Consider the following 21,946-nt stretch of genomic DNA (forward strand, 5'->3'; position numbering starts at 1 on the left):
CTCTTTCTGCCACCGATGAAGAAGAGATTGATCCCAATCTATTCGATCCAAGACTGATTGACATCAGCTTGGAGGACAGATTTATTCTCACAAGCCCTTCATCGTGGTTGGATCTAATCACGACAAAACGGAGAAGTGGCCGGAGAAAATTATTCCACGATGACAGCACCATTCCCGCCTCGATGACGCCATCCGGAAACCTAATTCTCTATGTCGTCTCTCCAAACAAATTGTGGATACTGTAGATGCCGCCACCTTCTTCATTGGAGCCGCCATGGAGAGACCCAAACCACCATATCTCTTCATCGTTGTCGGAGAGGAGGAGGAAACAAATCTCCCATACCACGAAACGTGACATGGAGAAAATCTAACTCTAATTTAAACTTAATCTATTAAAAATTATTAGAAGAGATAGATTCTAACTCCTTCCAGCCTTCGGCGTGATGTCAGAGGTGGAAAGGGAGAGAGACCAAACGGTGGAGGAGGCGAGATTTGGTGGTGGGCTCCGGGCGCCGCCCGTGTCGACCTCGGGGCGACGCGGGGGCAGAGCGGAAGAGGCATTGCTGGTGCGGACGGGGTTTAAGCAGGTCAATGCTTGAAATCTTGTAATTCATTTCTTCAAAACAAAAATCTAGTAACTCAATCCAAAGGGCGCAACAATGTGAATGGTGTTTGAGGCAACATGGATATATACCACAATTCTATGCAGCCATTTCTACGGCGCTTAAATATATTATTATATTGATGATACCGGCCGACGCGTGAGCATGTGTTGGTGGACCGGTAGTAATATTCCGATTGACACGGCTCCTGATCAGGTGCTCCTCCCTTCCCGCAGAAAGGGACGCGGAAGGCATCTGCTTGCTTGCGGGACCCAAGACCGGACCAGCGCGGGGTCGACGCTGAATCGTTCACACACCCGGCCGGAGTTGTCACGCCGCCGAACGGACGATGACACGGTCAGCACTCTGAGCTGAGACTGGAGCTCGTCATCGCCTCATGGGCCAGACAGCGAATCTGTTGCTGCCTGCCTCGGCCGGTTCACACGGAGGACGAGATACCGGAGGCGGCCAAAACTGTGGTCGTCGTCCGCGCCCGCCCTCCGTTAGTTCCTTGGAATAATGCCAGGGCCCAGGGACGGCACAGAGCAGGAGGACGGGATTAAGGGGAATCTTTCTTTTTCGGGCTAAGCATAATATAAGGAGCTTGCCTGCCTAATGTCCCCATCATGTCATTCCCTTGTGCAATATTGCAACGCTTTTTCAACCGACCCAACCCGTGCGTGCAACTGGAGTGGAGTGGATTGGAGCGGTGATAGAGAGATATGGTGGTACGATCCTTTTCAGAATTAAGATAAAGAGATGGACGGTACTAGTAGTAAGTATGCATGCTTGTAGCTAGCAGCCCAGCACTAGCAGCTTCTTTTGGATCAGCACTAATAGTACCACAGTCTACGAGTACATGCACATTGGATCAGTCAATGGTTTTGTTTGGTTTCCTAGAATTCTAGGAATAGTAACACTTTGACCACTAATTACCGTATTAAATAATGACAGTTTACAAAATCAACTCCAAAACACTGCGTTGAGAACTCTAATGAATCTAATAAAGTCTTTGATCGCGTGATTAGAGGATTGTTACTATAGCATTATTGCAGCTAACCATCGATTAATTACCGTCATTATATTCATCGTGAAATATTACACCCATTTCGGAAGAGATTTTACAAAAAGATTTTATTTAGCTCTTCATAGGAATTCTAGAATACGCATTCTAGAAACTCAAACTCTAGAATGCATCCAAACAAGACCAATTTTTCCCTCCCATTTTCTATGCAGCGGAGTAGCTAGCGTAGCTGGCTGGAGCTGCTAACAGGCGATGGCGTGGCGGAGTGTTGGGTTGCCACGCCCGCAGCGGGCGGCTGCAGGATAAAGGTCGCCAAGGCTCCCCTCCTCATTCATGCGTGACGCACCGACAGATCGAGAGGGAACCCACCGCCGCACCGCGCAACCAAGAGGTGTTTAGTTGGTGAAAAAATTTAGATTTGGATACTTTAACATATTTTATTATTACTTAACAATTAATATTCAATTATAAATTAATTAATATTATTAGATTCATAATCAGTTAAACTATGTAATTAATTATTTTTCTAACTATATTTAATGCTCCATACATATATTCAAAAACTTAATGTGATAGGTATTGTAGAGAAAAATTTGGAAACTAAACCCTGCCCAAGTGGAGCAGCCAGCGGAGGAGGGAGTTGGTGTACGCAGGCTTTGCGCTACTGGACTCGTACTATTCCATGCTTCCCTCGTGTTTTTTTAGGAAGGAAAGGATTAGTACTCCCATATGTGCAGTGCATGTACTAGCAGCGCATTTCAACTGACTGAGGAGGATGAGGCAGAGCGAGCAGGATGGACCGCCCACAGCAGGGCAGTGCTCATCGCTTCATCACGGGCCGTTTAGTTGCAAACGCGAAAATTTTTGAGGTCACATCAATAGTTTGATCAGATATCGGGAGGGTTTTTCGGGCACTAATTAAAAAACTAATTTCAGAACTCACTTGGAAACCACGAGACGAATCTTTTGAGGCATTTGACCGCGTCATTAGCACAAGTGGGTTACTGTAGCACTAATGGCTAATTATGCACTAATTAGACTTAAAAGATTCGTCTCGTCATATACATCCAAACTGTGTAATTAGTTTTGTTATTTAATTATATTTAATACTTCATATATGTGTTTAAAAGGGAGGTGAAAATTTTTAGGTGAAAATTTTTGGGAACTAAACGGCCCCCACAGTGGGGTTGCTGTTTTGCCATCTCGAGCACTCGAGCAGAGGAAAGCAGGATGGACCACTCACTGGCGGCGTAGTCCTCTGCATGCGTTTTCTTTCTCTCCCATTTTTTTCTTTTATCGAGGCAGGAGTACCACTAGCTCTGCAACTGCAACTGCAACTGATCTGATTGATCGGGCCGCTGCCTCGGCTGCCTGCCATGCTCATCCAGCACACGGATGCGAGGGGTCTGCGCTCACCAGTCCGCAGAGGATAGCGAGACATGATCGGCGGCGGGCGGCGCGGACGTGTCCGCCATGCCGCCCCGCGCGGCCCTGACGAACATGATCCGATCCGGCAGCGGCAGCGGCAGCGGCATCACCATCAATCCGCTGATGCCTGCTGCTGTTGCGGGGTTCAGAGACTTGAGAGGGGAAACGGCAAATTGCACGCTGCGGAGTACTACGCCGATCCACCGAATAACCCTACAGTTGTTGGTCATCCAGCATATCAGGAGATTAGGCTGTTTGCATTCGTTGTCCTCTAAATTCATTCTCTAAATAAAATATTTTTATCTTGTCACCGAGATTTTTTCCTCTATATCCAATTTCCCCGTATCCGTTCATACTCTATATCCATCCTCTATATCAACTACCAACACACGGACCCATGTGTCATACTCTATTTCTATTTTCTCACCCCCTCTCTCTCTGTTCACCTCCCCTCCCCCACGTCTCTCTCGCTCCTCCCCTGCTTCTCCTCTGCCGGCGAGCAGGTCTCTTGCTCCTCCCCATGCCTTCCTCCTCGCTGCCTGCAGCCGAGCACGCCGCCGCCGCCCCGCAGCCTGTGCCGAGCTGCCCGCCGCCGAGCCCGCCGCGGCCGCTCGCAGCCGAGCTCGCCGCGGCCGCCTCCCACACTCCTCGGCACCGCCCGTCCCCGAGCTCGCTGCCTCCGCCCCCTCCTTCCTCCTCCCTCCGCTGCGCCGAGCTCGTCTCCTCGCGAGCGGAACTGGGCGCGAGCGAGCGGAACTGAGCGGAACATGGCGGCAGTCGTGGTGGGCAAAGTTAATGTATCTAATCATGGATTAATTAGGTTCATTAGATTCGGCGCGCAAAGTTACACCCATAGTGAAAAAGTTTTACAAACAAAATTTATTCAATGCGTCATGCATGCAAGATTCTCTTTTCGCGAAATTTTTTGAGGTGGAAACAAACATGGCCTCGGTCTGCGTTCACCAGTCCGCGGGGGCGTCGCCTGCAGCTGCGACTTGTCCCCGCCCCTGGCGGGCCCCTCGACTCGAAGGCTCCAACAATGCCAACCGGTGGTCGTGGCATGGCGTCGCCTGCAGCTGCGACTTGTGATGTAGGAGTACCAGTAGTCCAGGCGCCGCGACCACCACCGGTGCGCCCGCTTCTCCGCTTCAGGTTTGTTGATTCCGGGACGATCCGCCGCTACCGGTGGAGTGGATCGGGTCCCCATTCCTGGCCTTTTCTTTCATTTCCCTTTTCTAGCGGAGGATCATCGGCTGCCGCACGGCGCGGCGCAGGGATCGGATCGGAATATCTCGGATTCGCGACTTGTGATGTAGGAGTTGGAGTACCATACCACCCACCCACCCTCCCCGTCGTCCACACACGCACACACATGGTGGATGCGTCGTGCACTCGTGTGGCGCTCACGGGCCGGCGACGGGAGATACCAGCCAGGCAGCGGCTGCTGCGGGGATCAACCGAGATTCGCCGGCCGGCCGGGGGTGCGTGCGTGCGTGACGAGAAGAACCGAGAAAGCGTGGCAGCATCTGTGCTGTGGTGGGCTGGCTGGTGGCACTGCTTTTCTCCCGCTTTTTCTCTTTTTTTCCCCCTTGATGAAGGAGGTCTCCCTCCTTTTTCCCTCGCTCTCGCCGTCTCCGCGCGTGAGCTGAGGCTACGAACTACAAGTACCGGGCAGGCAGGTGGACGAGTTGCTCCGATCCTCACAAGGGGCACCTGACCTACCCACCTCATATCTGCCTGCCGGCTGCCGCGCCACTTGATTCGCCTGCGGAACAGTTGAAGATGTGTACTCATACTTGTTTAGTGACTTTGGTTGGGTGAACCGTATTGATACATGGCAGAATTAATTATCGCGCTTGATGCTACTCCGTACTAGTAATAGAGGAAATCAATCATCGTTTGGTTGCTTGCTTCCAAGATGTGATACGCGTGCATGGATTTTTTTTCCTTCTACGTGCCACTCTGGCGGGCAAGTTGTGGGTCCTTGCAGCCACGTAAGTACAGCTAGAACCTTCCAATCACGGCTAGTACTGTACTAGTGGCGCCAAGCGGTCGTAGGACCCCCGGTCAACTGCTCTCGCCCGTCGGGCCGGTCCGAATGGGTCCGATTCAGTTTTTTTTTTGTCTTGATGGTGGGGACGCGTCCGGTGGTGTGCAGTACTGTACTCATGATCCAATCGCAAATACTCCTACTACTGACGTGTCCCGTGCGGCTTTATTACCCAAATCCGAAAAGATATAGTATTAACATGCTACTGTAGAACCGTGGGATATACCACTATATAGATCTTGTTTGGTTAGGGGGTGAAAACATTTTTATGAAAACTTTTTGTCCCTTTAACCACTAATTAGAGGAGGTATTAAATAAAATCTAATTATAAAATAATCTTCATAATCATGGTACTGTAGCATGTGGTGTAACTAATAAGACTTTTGAACGCGCGCTTAGAGGATAATCAGGGGTGGTACTGTAGCATCACTGTAGCCAATCACGATGGAACTTGGCTCATTAGATTCGTCTCGAAAAGTTACACACATACTTTATGCATGCATTCGTCTTTTTGTGAAAAAAATTTGAGGATGTGAACCAAACATGGCCATAGATAAAGTGTACCAACAAGTACTCCGCCTAAGAAACTGCGGCGCGCAACTTTTTTTTTTCTTAGCAGAGAACAAATAAAAGCGAATCTATTCGGAGACAAAAACAAAAGGGAGCTGGTTTTGGTCACACAAGTCATCATATACGTATGTACTACTCCATCCTTAAAAGAGTGCAACTCTTGTCTCTCAAGAGTTAAACAATTTTAAATTTATCAAAATTAATAAGAAATAGTACTAATATTGATGTTACAAAATAAGTATAGTTAGATCAATCATGTACAATGATATATTTTTATACTTAAATCTATTCAGAGATATGAATATTACTAATTTTTTGTATAAATTTGATTAAATTTGATATCATTTGACTTCTCCCGAAATGAAAATTGCATTCCTTTAGGTTTGGATGGCTCTGAAAAAATTTTCATGAAAGTTTTGCGCCACTTTGATCACTAATTAGATATATTAAATAAATCTAATTACAAAACAATCTCCACAACTATGGTACTGTAGCATGTACTGTAGCTAATGAGGTCTTTGACCGCATGATTAGAGAATGATTAGAGGAATATTATTGTAGCATTACCATTGCAAATCATGAATTAATTAAGCTCATTATATTCGTCGCGCTAAACTGCACTCATATGTGAAAAAGTTTTGCAAATAGCCTTCATTTAGTGCCCCATGCATTGAAGATTCTTTAGGTGAAAAAATTTTCAAGATGCCGACCAAACACGGCCGTGCCGTGTTTAGATCGCGAAAATTTTTGGGTTATGACACTGTAGCATGTTTCGTTTTTATTTGGTAATTAATGTCCAATCATGGATTAATTAACGTCGTTAGATTCATCTCGTGGTAATCAGTCAGACTGTGTAATTAGTTATTTTTTTAACTACATTTAATACTTCATGCATGTGTTGAAAAATTCGATGTGACGGAAAAGTTTGGAAACTTTTTGGGAACTAAACGCGGCCGTAGTAGCAATCAGCTTACCTGCTCTTCTCAGGCTTGACGAAGGGACTTCAATCTGGAAGGTTCTACCAGTAGGTGCGACCACGAATCCGTCCACCCCAACCGTGGACTAGCCAAAGACCAGTCTGCACCCATCAGGCGTCGGTCGTGCAGACAATAATGCAATGCACGAGACGGCGAAACGGGTCGCCGACGCCGCGGAGTCGCTGGACAATTTCTTAGTAACAAGGCCTAGGGGCCGTTTAGTTTCCAAACTAAAATTTTTTTGGGTGTGTCACATCAACAGTTTAATCAGATGTCGGGAGGATTTTTCGGACACTAATTAAAAAACTAATTTCAGAACTCACCTGGAAATCACGAGACGAATCTTTTGAGATCTTTGACCGCATCATTAGTACATGTGGGGTTACTGTAACACTTATGGCTAATCATGCACTAATTAGATTTAAAAGATTCGTCTCGTCGTGTACATCCAAACTGTGCAATTAGTTTTATTGTTTAACTACATTTAGTGTTCTATGCACATGTCTAAAGAGAAAGACACAAATTTCAAGATAAAAATTTTTGGGAACTAAACGCCCCCCCCCCTAGCCGATCGGCGGCGGCGGCCGTAAGGCTGTTTCCAGCGGCTCCCCCAAAGGGATGCGCATGTGCAAAAAGGGCAACGAGTCGGTACTGTAGCGCTTCCAGCAGGTACCGCATGCGGATGCGGGAAAAGGGAGAGGTCACCCACGAGACCGCATTCCTATACATTCTCTCTCCTCTTCGCATCAGTAAACCCAACGGCCACTCCCCACCTGCCCCCACCCGTGAACTTCATCCTCCCCCGTTGGTGCGCTTTCCGCGCCCGGATGCCCTTTCTGCTGGAACGGACTCCATATTCCCGCGACGTGGTGGTGGGCCCGGATGCGTATCGGTGCTGGTTTCCGCATCCTCAGCGGGAGAGCTGCTGGAAACAGCCTAACGTTCCGGGGTCGGAGCTGGAGTGCTGGACAACTCGCCGGTCGTCGACGAGGCAGACCGCGCGCGAGGATATCTGTCTATCCGATCCGCTGGGCTCTTTCCGAGTTCCAACCGTGGAAACCCGCGGCGCGCCGCGCTTCACGATGCGTGGTCGGCCGGCGACGCAAGCTGACGGCGCGCCCTCGTCTTCGCCGCGCTTCACGATGCGTGGTCGGCCGGCGACGCAAGCTGACGGCGCGCCCTCGTCTTCGAACCCTATTGAACCCAACCGGCTCCGATGGACAAGGGAGTTGTGAAGTTAAAAAAAACAAAAACAGAGCATGGGACGGACAGCCAATCAAACAGTCCAGAACGGCTGGAGAGGCATGCATCGGCAGCCGCGTAAAGGCACATTTAGTACAGGTAGAGGTAGTACAAGTAGCTTGGATCCGAGGCAGGACCTCTCTCACTCCCGCGTACTTGCAGTATAGATCAATTAATAAAGTTTGCATATGGACACTGATATGAACATATCCCGTTCCTTAGGGATAGCTTGGCTACATGCATGGTTCAATGCAGAGTTCGACACCAACGACGATGGATTATATGATTGAGGCTCGTTCTACACTCAGCTGTATGTGAAGGAGAAGAACCAAGATGAAGGATGACCCCGAAGCCTAGTTATTACTTTCATTTTTTTCATGTCACGAATTAGCCTAGGGGGCTTGTAATGAAAATCCGTACTACAAATTCTCTAGATTTATGTAATCATTAAACCCATATTCGACTTAATATTAGATATCTACTGGGGATGAGTTCTGTATGTGATAGTGCATGATCCAGGAACTATCATGACGATACAAGGAGTCAGATTTCTCAACTCGAGAACCCGGTTCGTTTCATTAACATTAAGTTGAATGGTTGAAAGTTCAAAGGATTTATGTGCATATATGTGTTCCCGATTTGAATTATCGATTTCCAATCGTTATCGACATATTCCTAACCAAAATATATCTTTGCCACAAAAAAAATACAGTAACATAGGCGGTTAGAGAATTTTCTCGACCGTTCCCGACTGCTTTTATCCTTAGGATGCAACATACTATTAGTCAGTCTTCCTAAAATAAAACTGATTATTTGGTGTTACTTATTGATTTCTGAGCCCAAAAATATCTATAGAGAACCTGGAATTTTACAATTACTTATAATTTTTACAAGATGCCTAGAAGAACGATTGATTATAAAAGTTTCCATAAAAATCATCTCGTTTGCTCGCAAGTCTAAGGGGTTGGATCAAATCACTGCTGATCCAAACAAGACACGGGCCATTTTTGACGCATACACTATTACCGAAGTTCGACTTTCGTTGATCTATAAAACCGGATGTCCATTTTTTTTTGCACCCTAGGCAGTTGAGAGTTTTGGACGGTGGTGTTGACCTACATGGCGCCCATCCTACGACATGCCGTCATGTCAGCCACGACAAGTTCAGGGGTTCAAATGGACTTTTATCAAAAAATACAAACATTCTCTTGCAAACCAGACCCAATAACCCACTTCACTGGAGTACTGGACCAGCCAGTATGTAGCAAATTCACTTTTCGTTTTTCTACAAACACATGGGATCCATATATGACATGCTCAGATCTAATTTCCAAGCATATTCATTTGCTGGTGTTCGGATGAAAGCATGCGAAGCCACATGGGGAATGCTGCGGTGTGAATAAACTTATACATGATGAAGCATTAAACGGGGAACAGGTGAAATTTGTGCGAACACAACAGAGGCGAAGTTCTATGCTGTTTGTTCAATGTACTCAAGAAACATGATGCCATTGTACGAACATGGAAACCCCAACAAGCATTGGAGAATTTAATTCAGTATTGCAAAGGCACTCCCTTGGGATTAATTGACATGTGACTGATGCCTCAGGCAAAAGGACTTGATCCTTTCAAGTCCTTGCTTCAGTTTTGCTGGATCCGAAGCAAAGATTATGCGCAGCCAGTTTTCAATGCCTAAGGCAGTCCCTGCAAATCAGCAAGAAATGTTTGTGGTGCCCACAAAATGAAGAACGGTGCACTTGCCTTCTTTAGTTAAAATTGAGAATATTACTACATGGGGACCTATGAAAATATGTCATCTTGGAGCCTCAATCTAAGAAATTAGTGCCCGGTGTTATTTTACACATACTTTTTGCTAGCAGTGCTCTAGACCCAGCAAGTACTTGGTTACTGATCAATCAAGTACTGATTATCTTTTTTTTATAACATTCTCAATGAGTGGCATAATTATGCAGATCTATAGTCTACACAATATACTATGAAAATATGCATGTTTTTGATACTTTGATGTTATCACTTTGAAATTAATAGAAGTTCCCTTTTCCGAAAAAAAAGATGTAAAAAGAACTATTAGCCCTCCTGCTACCACGTACCAGGCAACACCATGACTGATTCCTCCTTTGCCAACTTTCTACAGAAATCGACGTCATCACTAATGTCTGACAACTGTGATATGTCTAGTTTCACCTGCAGAATAGGTTGTCAGCCTATTTTTCTTTCAAGCAATGTAAAAAGGTACTTCTATTTGTCTTACCATCATAAAAAATGATCCTTCTGCTTTGCAGGGACAGGTAATACACTTGATTTCCTTTATTTCGCTGTAGCATATTTCTGCGCACTCCTTTAACAACCTGATAATCTTGCTAAAGAACTCATCATGTGTGTTCTTCATAATATGAGGAATAGATCCCTGATGAATTTACATCATTTTTTTAGTTTTTAACCTATCATAAACTTGTATTTTAAAATAGTCACCTGGCAACTGTTTTTAAATAACCTTTTTGGCCAAGCCATGACTAGCTTGGCAAGACAACACTACAATATGAAACAACAATACACAAAGGCTCCTTGTCACACCACTCAACACCTAGTAGGTAGCGTGCCACGTCATGATATTTTATTGCGAGGCATGGCAGTATTGTGTTGTCTTGCCATGCTGCTCATTCACCAATAATGGATCAGAAATGAAATAAAACTGAATCTACCCGACAACATAGACAATGGAACATTTAAATCGTAGAAATAATGAGAATACTCTACACTATTGTGACTACTGAAACTGACAAGGTTCCTAATAATGCTTTAGTAAGAATATGAACCTGCCGAAGAAGTAAAACCTGGGCATAGTGAATTATATGATTGATCCCTAAAAAATCAGATGCCTAAGGCAGCGAGCCAAGAATTAAGATTGAAAACAAGTTGAGATGTAAATGGCAGATATACAAATTCGTTCTGGTAACCTAAGAGAAACTTGGTAAGTAAGACATTAAGAAAAAGAAAGCACACGACATTGAGCAGAATTGGACTTAAATCTTATCAATTGGGATGCACACATGGTCACACAGCACACACTAATCTAAGCTTAATTCCTAAGAGAGTTTAGTACAATGCAACAAATTGCGGTGAAATTTTTTCTCTATTTTCCTTGCGGTAAGATGAGCTCAAATTTTGCCTAGGTCAGATTGACCACCACAAGTTGGCAAATGTAGGAAACAGCATATGACCAGTAGATGTAATAAGATACTAATAAAGTGCAGGTATATACGATTATAGCTATGAACCAATTGGTGACTTAAAATTGTCAAATGTGCCTAGCACAAGTTTGTGTTGAAGTGAAACAAAATTAAACCCTGTCTAAATAGACTCTAAGAATATGAAATAGTAGAACTACAAATTCCTGGTATAGCCTTGCTGTTTCAAAATAAAAAAAAATATCGCTGATCTGCCACTTTACATATCTATCGAATATATTGCTAGAGCCAAGAAACGGAAAAACAAACTCTTCGAGAGCATCTAGCTGAATATAATATGGGATACATTAACCCAAAGACTAACCTGAACAAATGTTGCAGGATCTGTTGTTAGCATTTTGAAGCTTGTCAGTGAATGAAAAACCTATCATTGAGTTCAATTTAGTACAAACAGTTAGCAAAGATATTCCTAGAGTCACATGAAAACAATAACATCACACAAAAAATTAATTCTAGAAATAACACAAAAGTTTGTGCACAGATAAGCATGCACTATGTATCCAGAACCAGAAGGAGTAAAACAACTATATAAGGACTCATGGGGTTTTATTTTTACCATATTGTCAACCACTAGGATGACCTCTTCTAACTCTGACTTGCAGCTCCTTCATGCACCCAAGTGTAAGAGTTATTCTTTGAGCCATTTTGAAACTACCTCAACATGTAGATTAGTTGGCATAGAGAAATTTTTCCATAACATACATATTTGCAATCCTTTACACAGCTATAGTGTTGAGTATATTTACACAGCTATAACATTCCAGCAGCAAATATACGTCATATGGGAAATATGAATTCTCTAATTCTCTAAACATAGAAACAACCTGAACTGAAAAAACAAATAATAACTATATCACGTCAGGCAACAACAAATGCCACCGACAAAATTTTATGACAAAAAAGATGTGTAAATGATTTTATGAATCACCTTGGTTTCTTTCAGAATACATTTAGGGTCACAAATTGCTATCCAGCCAAATCTCCAGCCAGGTACTGCCCATCTCTTTGATATAGCTCCAAGTGTGAGTATTGGAACAGTATCCCCAAAAACACCCATTGGCACAAAAGGAGTGCTACCATAGACAAGATGCCCATAGACCTCATCAGCAATGACTAACATACCAAGCTTGTTTGCTGTACCTGCAATCTAAGTTAGATACAGGCACATAATAAGCTCTATAACACGAATAACACAAGGCTACCTAGCATTATATAAACAATTTACTAACCTTGGACAAATGCTCGTAAGTATACACAGTGCCACAAGGGTTGTTGGGATTAGTAATCACTATTGCAACAGTATTCTCATCTGCAAGAGCTTCAACAGCTTCCAGGTCGACCTCCCAACCCCTCTCTGGAACAAGATCATAATGGCGTACTTCCATCTTATGAAACACTGCATGTGCTTCATGTTTTGGGTAACCAGGCCTTGGGAGCAATATATTGAAACCTTGTTGGCCAAGAACAGACATCACAGTCTCGATTGCTTGGGTACATCCAGAAGTGAGGAGAACATCATCAGGGGAAAGCTTGTAAGGCAAATCACACGATAAGTACTCTGCAACAGCTCTGGATTTAAGCAGAACGTAAGTATTGACAAAGGAATATGACTTACATGTACATACAAGGAAGATTTAATAAATATTTTACTATAGATGACGGATTCACAATTTGCTGTTATGCGACAATGTGTTTCTCATGAATTAGTTCGGATGTGTGAACAAGATGGATAAAGAGGCAACATTGCAGCAGACTCTTGTGAAAAGTATATATGCAGATTGGACTCAGAATGCATTTTTGTAAGATTATAATTTAGTAGGTTTTACAAATATGTTGAAATAAAAGCTAGTGGTTACAGCTGCGCTCATGAGGACCCTGATATATGCATCTTTGCTGTTTGTCAAGCTCATATTCAATATGTTATTACCACTATTTGTAATCATTATTGGCACATTGCTAGGACATTGACATGGTATGCAAGATGATACTTTGACTAGTAATTTCGGGGTTTTTACATTTTTACCATTATAACGAATTGCACACATCAGATTATCACTATTACGATGCCACCTACATCTATACCATAAGAGAGAAGTTTGACTTACAAATTTACCACATTTGAGGATGTGGCAGCCACGAGACCGGTCCACGCTGGCGCTGAGTCAGCAGGCACCGACGCCGTTCGGCCCCCGTTACTGCGCGCTGGGCCCGGTTGACGCCGCCGCCGCTAACCCTATCCGGAGGGAGGGAGGTCGATCTCGCCCGCTCTCGGGGCCGGCTTTGGGAACGCGCGCACGCGTGCTCCCACTGTCATTACGCCTGCATGCATGCGTCCATGCCAATAATGCAATGCCCCAGTTTAATGCCGGGATCCGTTTCGCAGCCTCGTGGGGACTAGGGAGCTTGAGGTTCTCGAGCGTCTCCTGGTGGTAGGCGGCGTCTCCCCACGAGGCTGCGAAACAGATCCCGGCATTAAACTGGGGCATTGCATTATTGGCATGGACGCATGCATGCAGGCGTAATGACAGTGGGAGCACGCGTGCGCGCGTTCCCAAAGCCGGCCCCGAGAGCGGGCGAGATCGACCTCCCTCCCTCCGGATAGGGTTAGCGGCGGCGGCGTCAACCGGGCCCAGCGCGCAGTAACGGGGGCCGAACGGCGTCGGTGCCTGCTGACTCAGCGCCAGCGTGGACCGGTCTCGTGGCTGCCACATCCTCAAATGTGGTAAATTTGTAAGTCAAACTTTTCTCTTATGGTATAGATGTAGGTGGCATCGTAATAGTGATAATCTGATGAGTGCAATTCGTTATAATGGTAAAAATATAAAAACCCAGTAATTTCTATAAGAATTTTTACATAGTGGCGATTAAATATTACATAAAACTATGAAAGTACTTTTCTTGATGAATCGAGTAAAACTGTAAAAGCTAATACGTTGTCAATCTATATAATTCTTATCGGTATGGTCAAAGTTAAAAGGAAAAGGTATGACTGAGACCTAAAAAAGAAGTACTCGTACACTATTTGTAACCATAAACGAGACTATATTCAGTTCAGAAAGATCTAGAACAACATAAGGTACTCAAGCGTCATTATTTTGCCAAGGAAGGACTGTAACAGCAAGTAACGAGACCAAGAATGGGTCTCTCTGGGCACTAACCGGCAAGCTGCGAGATTCGTGTCGCGGGACGCGTAGCCGTCGAAATCACCGGAGCGGAGGGCGGCGGCGACGGCCTCCACCGCCTCGGGAGCGGTGCGGAAGGAGAGGGACGAGGAGGGGTCCCCGTGGCTGAGCGGGATCACGGGCCGCGGGCCGCGCTCGTCCAGGCAGCCGTGCAGGTCGCGGAGGTGCCTCTGGATGCTCCGCTCCCCGGCGGCCGCCACGGCCGGGTTCGGCGACGCGAAGCGCCATCTCCTGCTGCTCCCGCCGCCCTCCATCGCTGCGAGGCAGGTGCTGCTCTGCCGGCTTGGCCACCGCTTCGTCCGTAGCGTCGTCTCCTGATGCCGTCCGTTTTTTTTTGGCCTTGTGTAATTGAAACGCAAATCTTTCCGAAAGAATCTTACTAATTTGAAGTACTAAATGAAGTATATTTATAAAACTGTTTGTACAAATGAGTTGTAAATCGCGAGACGAATCTAATAATGCTAATTAATCTATGATTAATCTATAATTAGCGGATGATTACTGTAGCATTAATGTTGCAAATCATGAATTAAATAGGCTCATTAGATTCGTCTCGCGATTTACAGTCCATACAAAAAATTTTATAAATAAACTTTATTTAGTACTCTATGCATGTCGAAACATTCGATGTGATATTTTTTTTTGTGTTTACGGATTTATGGGTGGGAACTAAAACTAAAACTAAACAGGGCGTTAATTTCGAACCATAAGGGGTGGCGCACTGGGGGCCCTCCTGCTCTGCTGGCTTGGCCACTGCTTCAGCTGCTCACAAGTGCTGAATTTGATTCCACTTATTATAAGCTGTTTATATATGAAAAAAAATTGAAAATCTTATCCAAACGTTTTACTTTTTTTTCTTACCACAAAAGCTTTTTAACACATACTCCCTCCGCTCCAAAATGTAGGCCATTTTGATTTTTTAGATTCATATATTTTGTTATATATCTAGACATATATTATATCTAAGTACGGCTTACTGTAGCTGATGAGGCATTTGACCGTACGATTAGGGAATTATTAGGTGCGGTTACTGTAGTATCACTGTAGCCAATCATGATGAAACTTGAATTATTAGATTCATCTCGAAAAATTACATTTATTCATGAAAAAATTTCACAAATAAATTTCGTTTAGTACTCCATACACACATTCGTCTTTTTTGAAAAAAATTTCATCATGTAAACCAAACACGGCCCAAGAAGAGCCCATAGGCCAACACGTCCCGTCCAGATCCATCCGTATCCGTGCTTGGCTGCTTGCGCTTCCGCACTTCCGCCCCACAACTCCACCCCGCTTCCTCCTCTCGTCGTCGCCCCGACCCGCCCCCCCACCGGACGAGACCGAGGCGCAGCGGAGCTCCATCCGGGCTTCGATTCACCTCCTCCCGTCCCTTCTGGTCGGTAAGGAATTCCTCCCTGCGTTGCCTCAATCAACGGATTACCCCCCGTTCTGTCCATCGACGCTAGAATCAGTTTCGTCGCGGTGAGCATCCAAATCCGAAATTCTGAGAGTGGGTGCCTGTCATGGGTTTATTTGCGGAGCGGCGGAGCACTAATAGCTGTATGATTTCCACGTTTTTCTTCAAAGTGTTGAACTGTGAGCCCCCTATTCGCCGCGCTCGATTCGTCCCCATTGTAGGTTAGGTTACCACTGATACCGATTTGCCTTGCCCCCACGTAATATTGACTAATCTGATTCAAGATTCGTAATCCTTTCGATTCGTGAAAAGAGGACTGCCGAATCGCACCCCCTGTTTTGTTTATTGTTATTACTGCCACTGTTAGCGCTAAAGCACGCATCCGATTCTCCTGTTAGCAGGTGACTGCGAGCTGCGACGACAATGGACGACGGGGACCTTGATTTCTCCAACCCGGACAACTTCCTCTGCCCGACCGTCGGCAACCGATCCCCCCAGCAGCTGCTCCATGGACAGCTACTTCGACGACATCATCAAGGACACGGAGCACCACGCGTGCACCCACACCCACACCTGCAACCCGCCCGTGCACGACCTCTCGCACACCCACACCTGCGTCCACGTCCACACCAAGATCGTCGCCGCCTCGCCTGACGCAGCTGAGACCGCCGAGTCGCCCTCCGAGAACAACAACGCCTCCAAGAAGCGCCCCTCCGGGAACCGCGCCGCGGTCAGGAAGTACCGCGAGAAGAAGAAAGCGCACACCGCCTCGCTGGAGGAGGTGGTCCATCTCAGGGCTCTCAACCAGCAGCTCATGAAGAAGCTTCAGAACCATGCCGCGCTTGAGGCCGAGGTGGCTAGGCTTCGCTGCCTGCTTGTGGATATCAGAGGCAGGATTGAAGGGGAGATTGGCGCCTTCCCGTATCAGAGGCCTGTCAAGAATATCGATTTGGTGTCTAGCGTTGACCAGGGACGCTTTCTTGGTGCTGCCCAGGTTGCCAACTCCTGTGATTTCAGATGCAACGATCAGATGTATTGCAATCCTGGAATGCAGGGTGCTATGGTGCTCAGGTGCTGGGACAAGGTCCCTGTGATGTCGCAAATATCCAATGCATGGGAACTGCAAAATCTGGATCCACAAAGCTTCCTGTTTGTGGGGGTATGGATACCTTACCGGCTGGCTGCTTACCAAATGTTGAAAAGAAGTACAAGTTAGTTACTCCCTGTTTGCTCCTTTTTTTTACAATCTTATTTCTTGCTAGTACCTAGATGAACTTTTAAATATAAATTAGATAGCAGTCGATGCATGTTTGTGAATTATGGTTGTAAAGTTGAGAAGCTTTTGTCGTCTATAGGCTAAATTGAAGGACGGCAAATGGCATAAGTCGAATTTCATCCATCAAGCAATTATTTTGCGGTCAAGTGCATTTCCAGTGTATTGGCGCATGATATTATTGCCGAAGTTGATACTCTTTTTAGTTCCCATCTTGCCAACCCATAGCTAGAGGTTTATTGGTGCATTTCCAGCTGATTGGTATTTCCAGCTCATCTGCTACCTTTTTAAACTTCCCATCAGCTGGGATTGTTTAACACTGTTTTCCTTTCATGCTTCATTATCTTCCTAGTGGAAACAAGTACTTATGGCTTGGTTTGAGGGCAGTGTGATACTTTTTAAGGTTGGCCAACTTGTCTGACATTGCTTAAAGAGTAGTCATTTTGTTTTATTTCACTTTCAGCACTAATTCCAATGGTTTCATGTTTGGTCAATTAAAAGCTAGTATAGTGCACCGAATCCTTTTTTCAATGCATTTCAGTAGCGACCTGTGAACCATTGCTAACAATCTTATTTCTTGCTAGTACCTAGATGAACTTTTAAATATAAATTAGATAGCGGTCAATGCATGTTTGTGAATTATGATTGTAAAGTTGAGAATCTTTTGTCGTTTATAGGCTAAATTGAAGGATGGCAAATTGAATAAGTCAAATTTCATCCATCAAGCAATTGTTTTGTGGTCAAGTGCATTTCCAGTGAATTGGCATCATATTATTACTGAAGTTGATACTCTTTTTAATTCCCATCTTGCCAACCCATAGCTAGAATTTTATTGGTGCATTTCCAGCTCATCTGCTACCTTTTTAAACCTCCCATCAGCTGGGATTGTTCAATACTGTTTCCCTTTCATTCTTTGTTATCTTCCTAGGGGGGACAAGTACTTACGGGTTGGTTTCAGGGCAGTTTGATACATTTTAAGGTTAGCCAACTTGTCAGACATTACTTAAAGAGTAGTCATTTTTGTTTGATATCACTTTCAGCATTAAGTCCAATGATTTCATGTTTGGTCAATTAAATGCTACTATAGTGCACTGAATCTTTTTTTCAATGCATTTCAATGGCGACCTGTGAATCCTGCTATGTCTGTGTCGCGAAAAAGAGAACAGCGCTATGTCTGAATTATGTTTACCAGAAAATAGTAAATTGCGACACTACATTGCTCATGTTTCAAGGACAAATGGCATGTAGATTTTATACTCTTAATAGTTCGGATGTTGTATCAGGGTGCCATATAGCAGTGGTGTATGGACCAATACCCCTCAAATATTAGCTAATTATGAGTGTTTTGTTCCTATAATTTTGTATTGGCGAGGCCTTTCTTCTTTTAAGCTAGTTGGTTTTTCTCCATGGAAACTGTGCATTTAGTTCTAAGGTAGTATTTTTAGATAGTGCCATTATGTATTTTGCTGTTGGAAAATGCTTCACATATTTACGTTAAAAAAAAGCTTCACATACAACTCATTCGTACGACTCTTTTATGACAAGGTGTCTTGGACCCTTTGATTAATAAAGGAACAACAAACCAAGTGATCTCAACTATCTGATCTCTTGGTTGTAACAGTTGTATGAATGGGTCATATGTATAGCAGGGTTGTTCGCTGTGCACCCGCTTTGCCCACTTGTTTATGCTGTGTTTCTATGAGTTTTGATTCGTTGTTTTCTGTGGGATGTCCATTTGATTCTCCAATCGCCAATATTTGCAATGAGGGCTGTAATGAAGTTATATGTGTAACTGGGTGTAGCTATTCTATTGCTCATCTCTCATTAGGGAATTTATTCAAGAAAAAAAAACAAGAACTGGCATCTTATTCTTCAAATAGTTATTACTTCTCTTTCCTCTTAATGAAACACTTGCACGTTCACAAAAAAAAGTCCTTATATACATCTTGGCAAGTAGTCCCTAGATATGTACTCCCTCCATTTTTTTATGTAAGTCGTTGATTAGCTCAAAATTACACTAGACAATGTCTTACAAATAAAAACAGAGGGAGTACCTAGCACTCCATAGCCTGCCTTCTACCTAATCCAAGAAACAAAGACCGCTACACTTTACAATGTTTTATATTTTGATGTCTAATCCATTGCTTTTTGTGGGACACATTTGATTCTCCAATTGCTCATAATTTGCTATGAGGGCTGTTCAGTGAAGTTATAAGTATAATTGAATGTAGCCATTGATCATCTCTCATTAGGGAATTTATATCAAGAAAAGAAAAACAAGATATAGTATCTTATTCTGCAAATAATCCTTGTATCCATCTTGACAAGTAAATATGTACTTAGCACTCGAAAGCCCTTTTTATCTAATTTGCGGTAAATGAACTCTCTACTGTTGTACAGTATATTTATTGTTTGGTATCTTTTCTGCTGCTACGATTTTTTAACGTTCTACACTCAAGTAACACACATTCCATTGCTCTTTTCAAGGACCTCTGACGGTGATTACGGTCTCTCTGCAGACTGTTGGGTTGTGCCTACCGCATCCAAGGAACCAAGCAATCAATGTATAAATTACTAGCTTCTATATGTAGGACCGTATCTGGTTGAAACTGTTTTGTGTGTGATTTTGTCGCCGATGATGCTTCTGCGGTGCCTGAGGCGATTCAAGTTTGTTAGCTCTAAAGCTGACATGAAATCCTCATGTTAATTTTGCCAAGTTTGGATACTGTCTCTGGCCAAGTGCCGAACAGAAGCAGATCTGAAGGAGTTGGAGTAACTAAAATATGGCATCAGTGCTTTAGACACTTGTTCAGATTTGGGTAGAGACCTAAGTTTAATGTGAACATTATCCTGTGCTACCATGTACCTTTTTTTTTCGAGACGGTGTCTGAGCACGTTTTTCATTAAGAAGAAAACAGTTACAGACACAATTTTGATGCGGCCAAACAGAGCTTGGTCAACATAAGAATACAAAGGACTAACAACAGAGAAACATTGAAAAAAATATATATACAAGCGAGAAAACACAATGATAACACGAACAACAGCAAGCAATATGGGGAGGACACTCCAAACTTCCACTCGAACCAAGACCACCCGAAGAGTTGAACCTGCACAAAGGATGAACTGTCGCTAGAGATGCCAAAGGTGAGGAAGCACAAAGCATGAGACGGTGGCGAAGCATCCACCGAAAAGCACGACCACGGCGGCAGACCATCTGCCAAGCAACACCGGTGGCAAAGCATCCACTAAACAGCACAACGGTGGCAACGCATCCGCCAAGACCAACAATCCACCATCTGCAAACACTAGTAGACATCACGATAGGGCGGCAAAGCATCCGCCACGACCACGACCAAGGCAACCAAGACAACAGCGTGGAAAATGAAGCAATGCAAGTACGACGGATGAGCTACCAATCAGGGACCAGCCATGGGGGGCACAGGGGAAGGGGCAAACGAATGATGCCTCCAAGAAGGGAAACGACGTCCGAGGACGTCGCCATTATCGGCCTGCAAGCAGTCAAAGGCTTTCGCCTCAGCCCCACCCCAGAGGTTAGGGCTCCACCCCAGCAACGACGACCCACCACGAGCAGCGCCGATGTGATGGAACCACAAAAAGTGGCGGGAACCACACCAAAGGCGCGGCGACCAATGCAGTGAGAGCACACGTGGTACACATCAACAGCAGCACGGCGACGAAGGGGAACGACGACGCCTCCCAAGACTGTACAACAACGCCTCCAGCGAGGGCAACGACGCCCGCAAGCGCCGTCCTTGTTGGCCCAGCACAACACTGGACAGGGCTTTCACCCGGATTCTTGGGAACGAGACGATGGCCGCCTGCCGCAATCGTCAGCAGACGGCCGTGCCCGCGGACGGCGGCACCATAGGAAGAGACCCCCCTGGGCGACGCGGCCATCAATGGAGGAGGGCAGCGGCCAGGGCCAAGGGAAGAGGGCAGCCTCCCTACCCCCAACCCACGGTCGAGGGCAGCGCCCCCCCAGGCCAGAGCGGCCACAAGCTGCGGCCGGGGAGAAGCCCCGAGCCCGGAGGAGATCCACACCGGGGGGACGCCGGAGCGGCGCGTAAACGACCGTCGGGGAGGCAGCAGCCCCCAACCCGCACTAACGGCCCTCCAGCGGTGGAATGGCAGCCATGGCGGACGTCGACGAATAACCCCCGGCAAAGCCAAGGACGCGCAGATCCGAGCCCAGGGAGGCGGATCTATCTCCGGCGGCCGGCGGCCGGTGACCGGCGGCGAATCCCGGCGCCCAACGACAAGGTTTTGTGGAGCAGGAGTGGAGAGGGGGAAAAGGAGAGGGAAGGGGAGAGGGGAAGCGCAACGCGGGGGCCGGCTTCGGTGCCGCCGCGGCCGCCGGGGACGAGCGGGCGGGGCTGAGGCGGGGGGCGGCGCGGCGCCCCCGAGTCGCCCTGGAGCGAGCGACGCGGGGAAAGAGAAGGGGTGCTACTATATACTTAGATGCATTCCCGGAATTTCTTTGTAGATTGCTATATGTTCGTGATTCCAGTAAATGATTGGATTATCTTCCGGATATTTCACCATTTAATTCGTCAGTAAATAATCACTGCATCGTTTGGAGCTTGCACATGAGTCTAGCTCTCGTCGTATCGTACTCCTGTGATGCTGATGGATGTGGTCCGTTTTCTATCTTAAAACTTCCATTTTTGCATGACCTTTCCTTGTCTCAGGTGCTCTACTGCTCTAGCATGAAGCTGCTTGTTCATAAAATTTCTAGAGGACAAGAAAGATGATCTTTTCCTTGCAAATACTCCCTCCGTATCAAAGTACTTGTTGCAGTTGATTTTTTTTACAAGTTTGACTGCTCGTCTTATTCAAAAAATTTATGTAAATATACAAATACATAAACTGTGTTTAAAGTACGTTGGAT

At 45.4% G+C, this 21,946-nt stretch overlaps 1 protein-coding gene, 2 long non-coding RNA genes and 1 pseudogene across 3 annotated transcripts; 2 read left to right on the forward strand and 2 right to left on the reverse strand.

Moving 5' to 3' along the window:
- Positions 1-9,202: 9,202 nt before the first annotated feature.
- Positions 9,203-14,598, reverse strand: LOC120690745 (nicotianamine aminotransferase 1-like). The gene is made up of 7 exons (XM_039973537.1): positions 14,321-14,598; positions 12,392-12,731; positions 12,091-12,309; positions 11,467-11,526; positions 10,166-10,321; positions 10,005-10,098; positions 9,203-9,597 (listed from the first exon to the last, which is right to left on the reverse strand). Exons 1-7 carry the CDS (start codon positions 14,596-14,598, stop codon positions 9,476-9,478), a joined length of 1,269 nt encoding a protein of 422 aa, XP_039829471.1. The 3' UTR covers positions 9,203-9,475.
- A 968-nt stretch (positions 14,599-15,566) lies between these two features.
- Positions 15,567-19,964, forward strand: LOC120689639. The gene is made up of 2 exons (XR_005681372.1): positions 15,567-15,744; positions 19,522-19,964. It is a non-coding gene; the product is annotated as an uncharacterized LOC120689639 (long non-coding RNA).
- LOC120689638 lies at positions 15,769-18,538 on the forward strand (annotated as a pseudogene).
- On the reverse strand, positions 17,599-21,872 carry LOC120689640. Its single transcript, XR_005681373.1, has 2 exons — positions 21,513-21,872; positions 17,599-19,900 (listed from the first exon to the last, which is right to left on the reverse strand). It is a non-coding gene; the product is annotated as an uncharacterized LOC120689640 (long non-coding RNA).
- Positions 21,873-21,946: the final 74 nt, after the last annotated feature.

This window comes from Panicum virgatum, chromosome 9N, assembly GCF_016808335.1.
Source record: "Panicum virgatum strain AP13 chromosome 9N, P.virgatum_v5, whole genome shotgun sequence".
Classification (NCBI taxonomy): Eukaryota; Viridiplantae; Streptophyta; class Magnoliopsida; order Poales; family Poaceae; genus Panicum; species Panicum virgatum.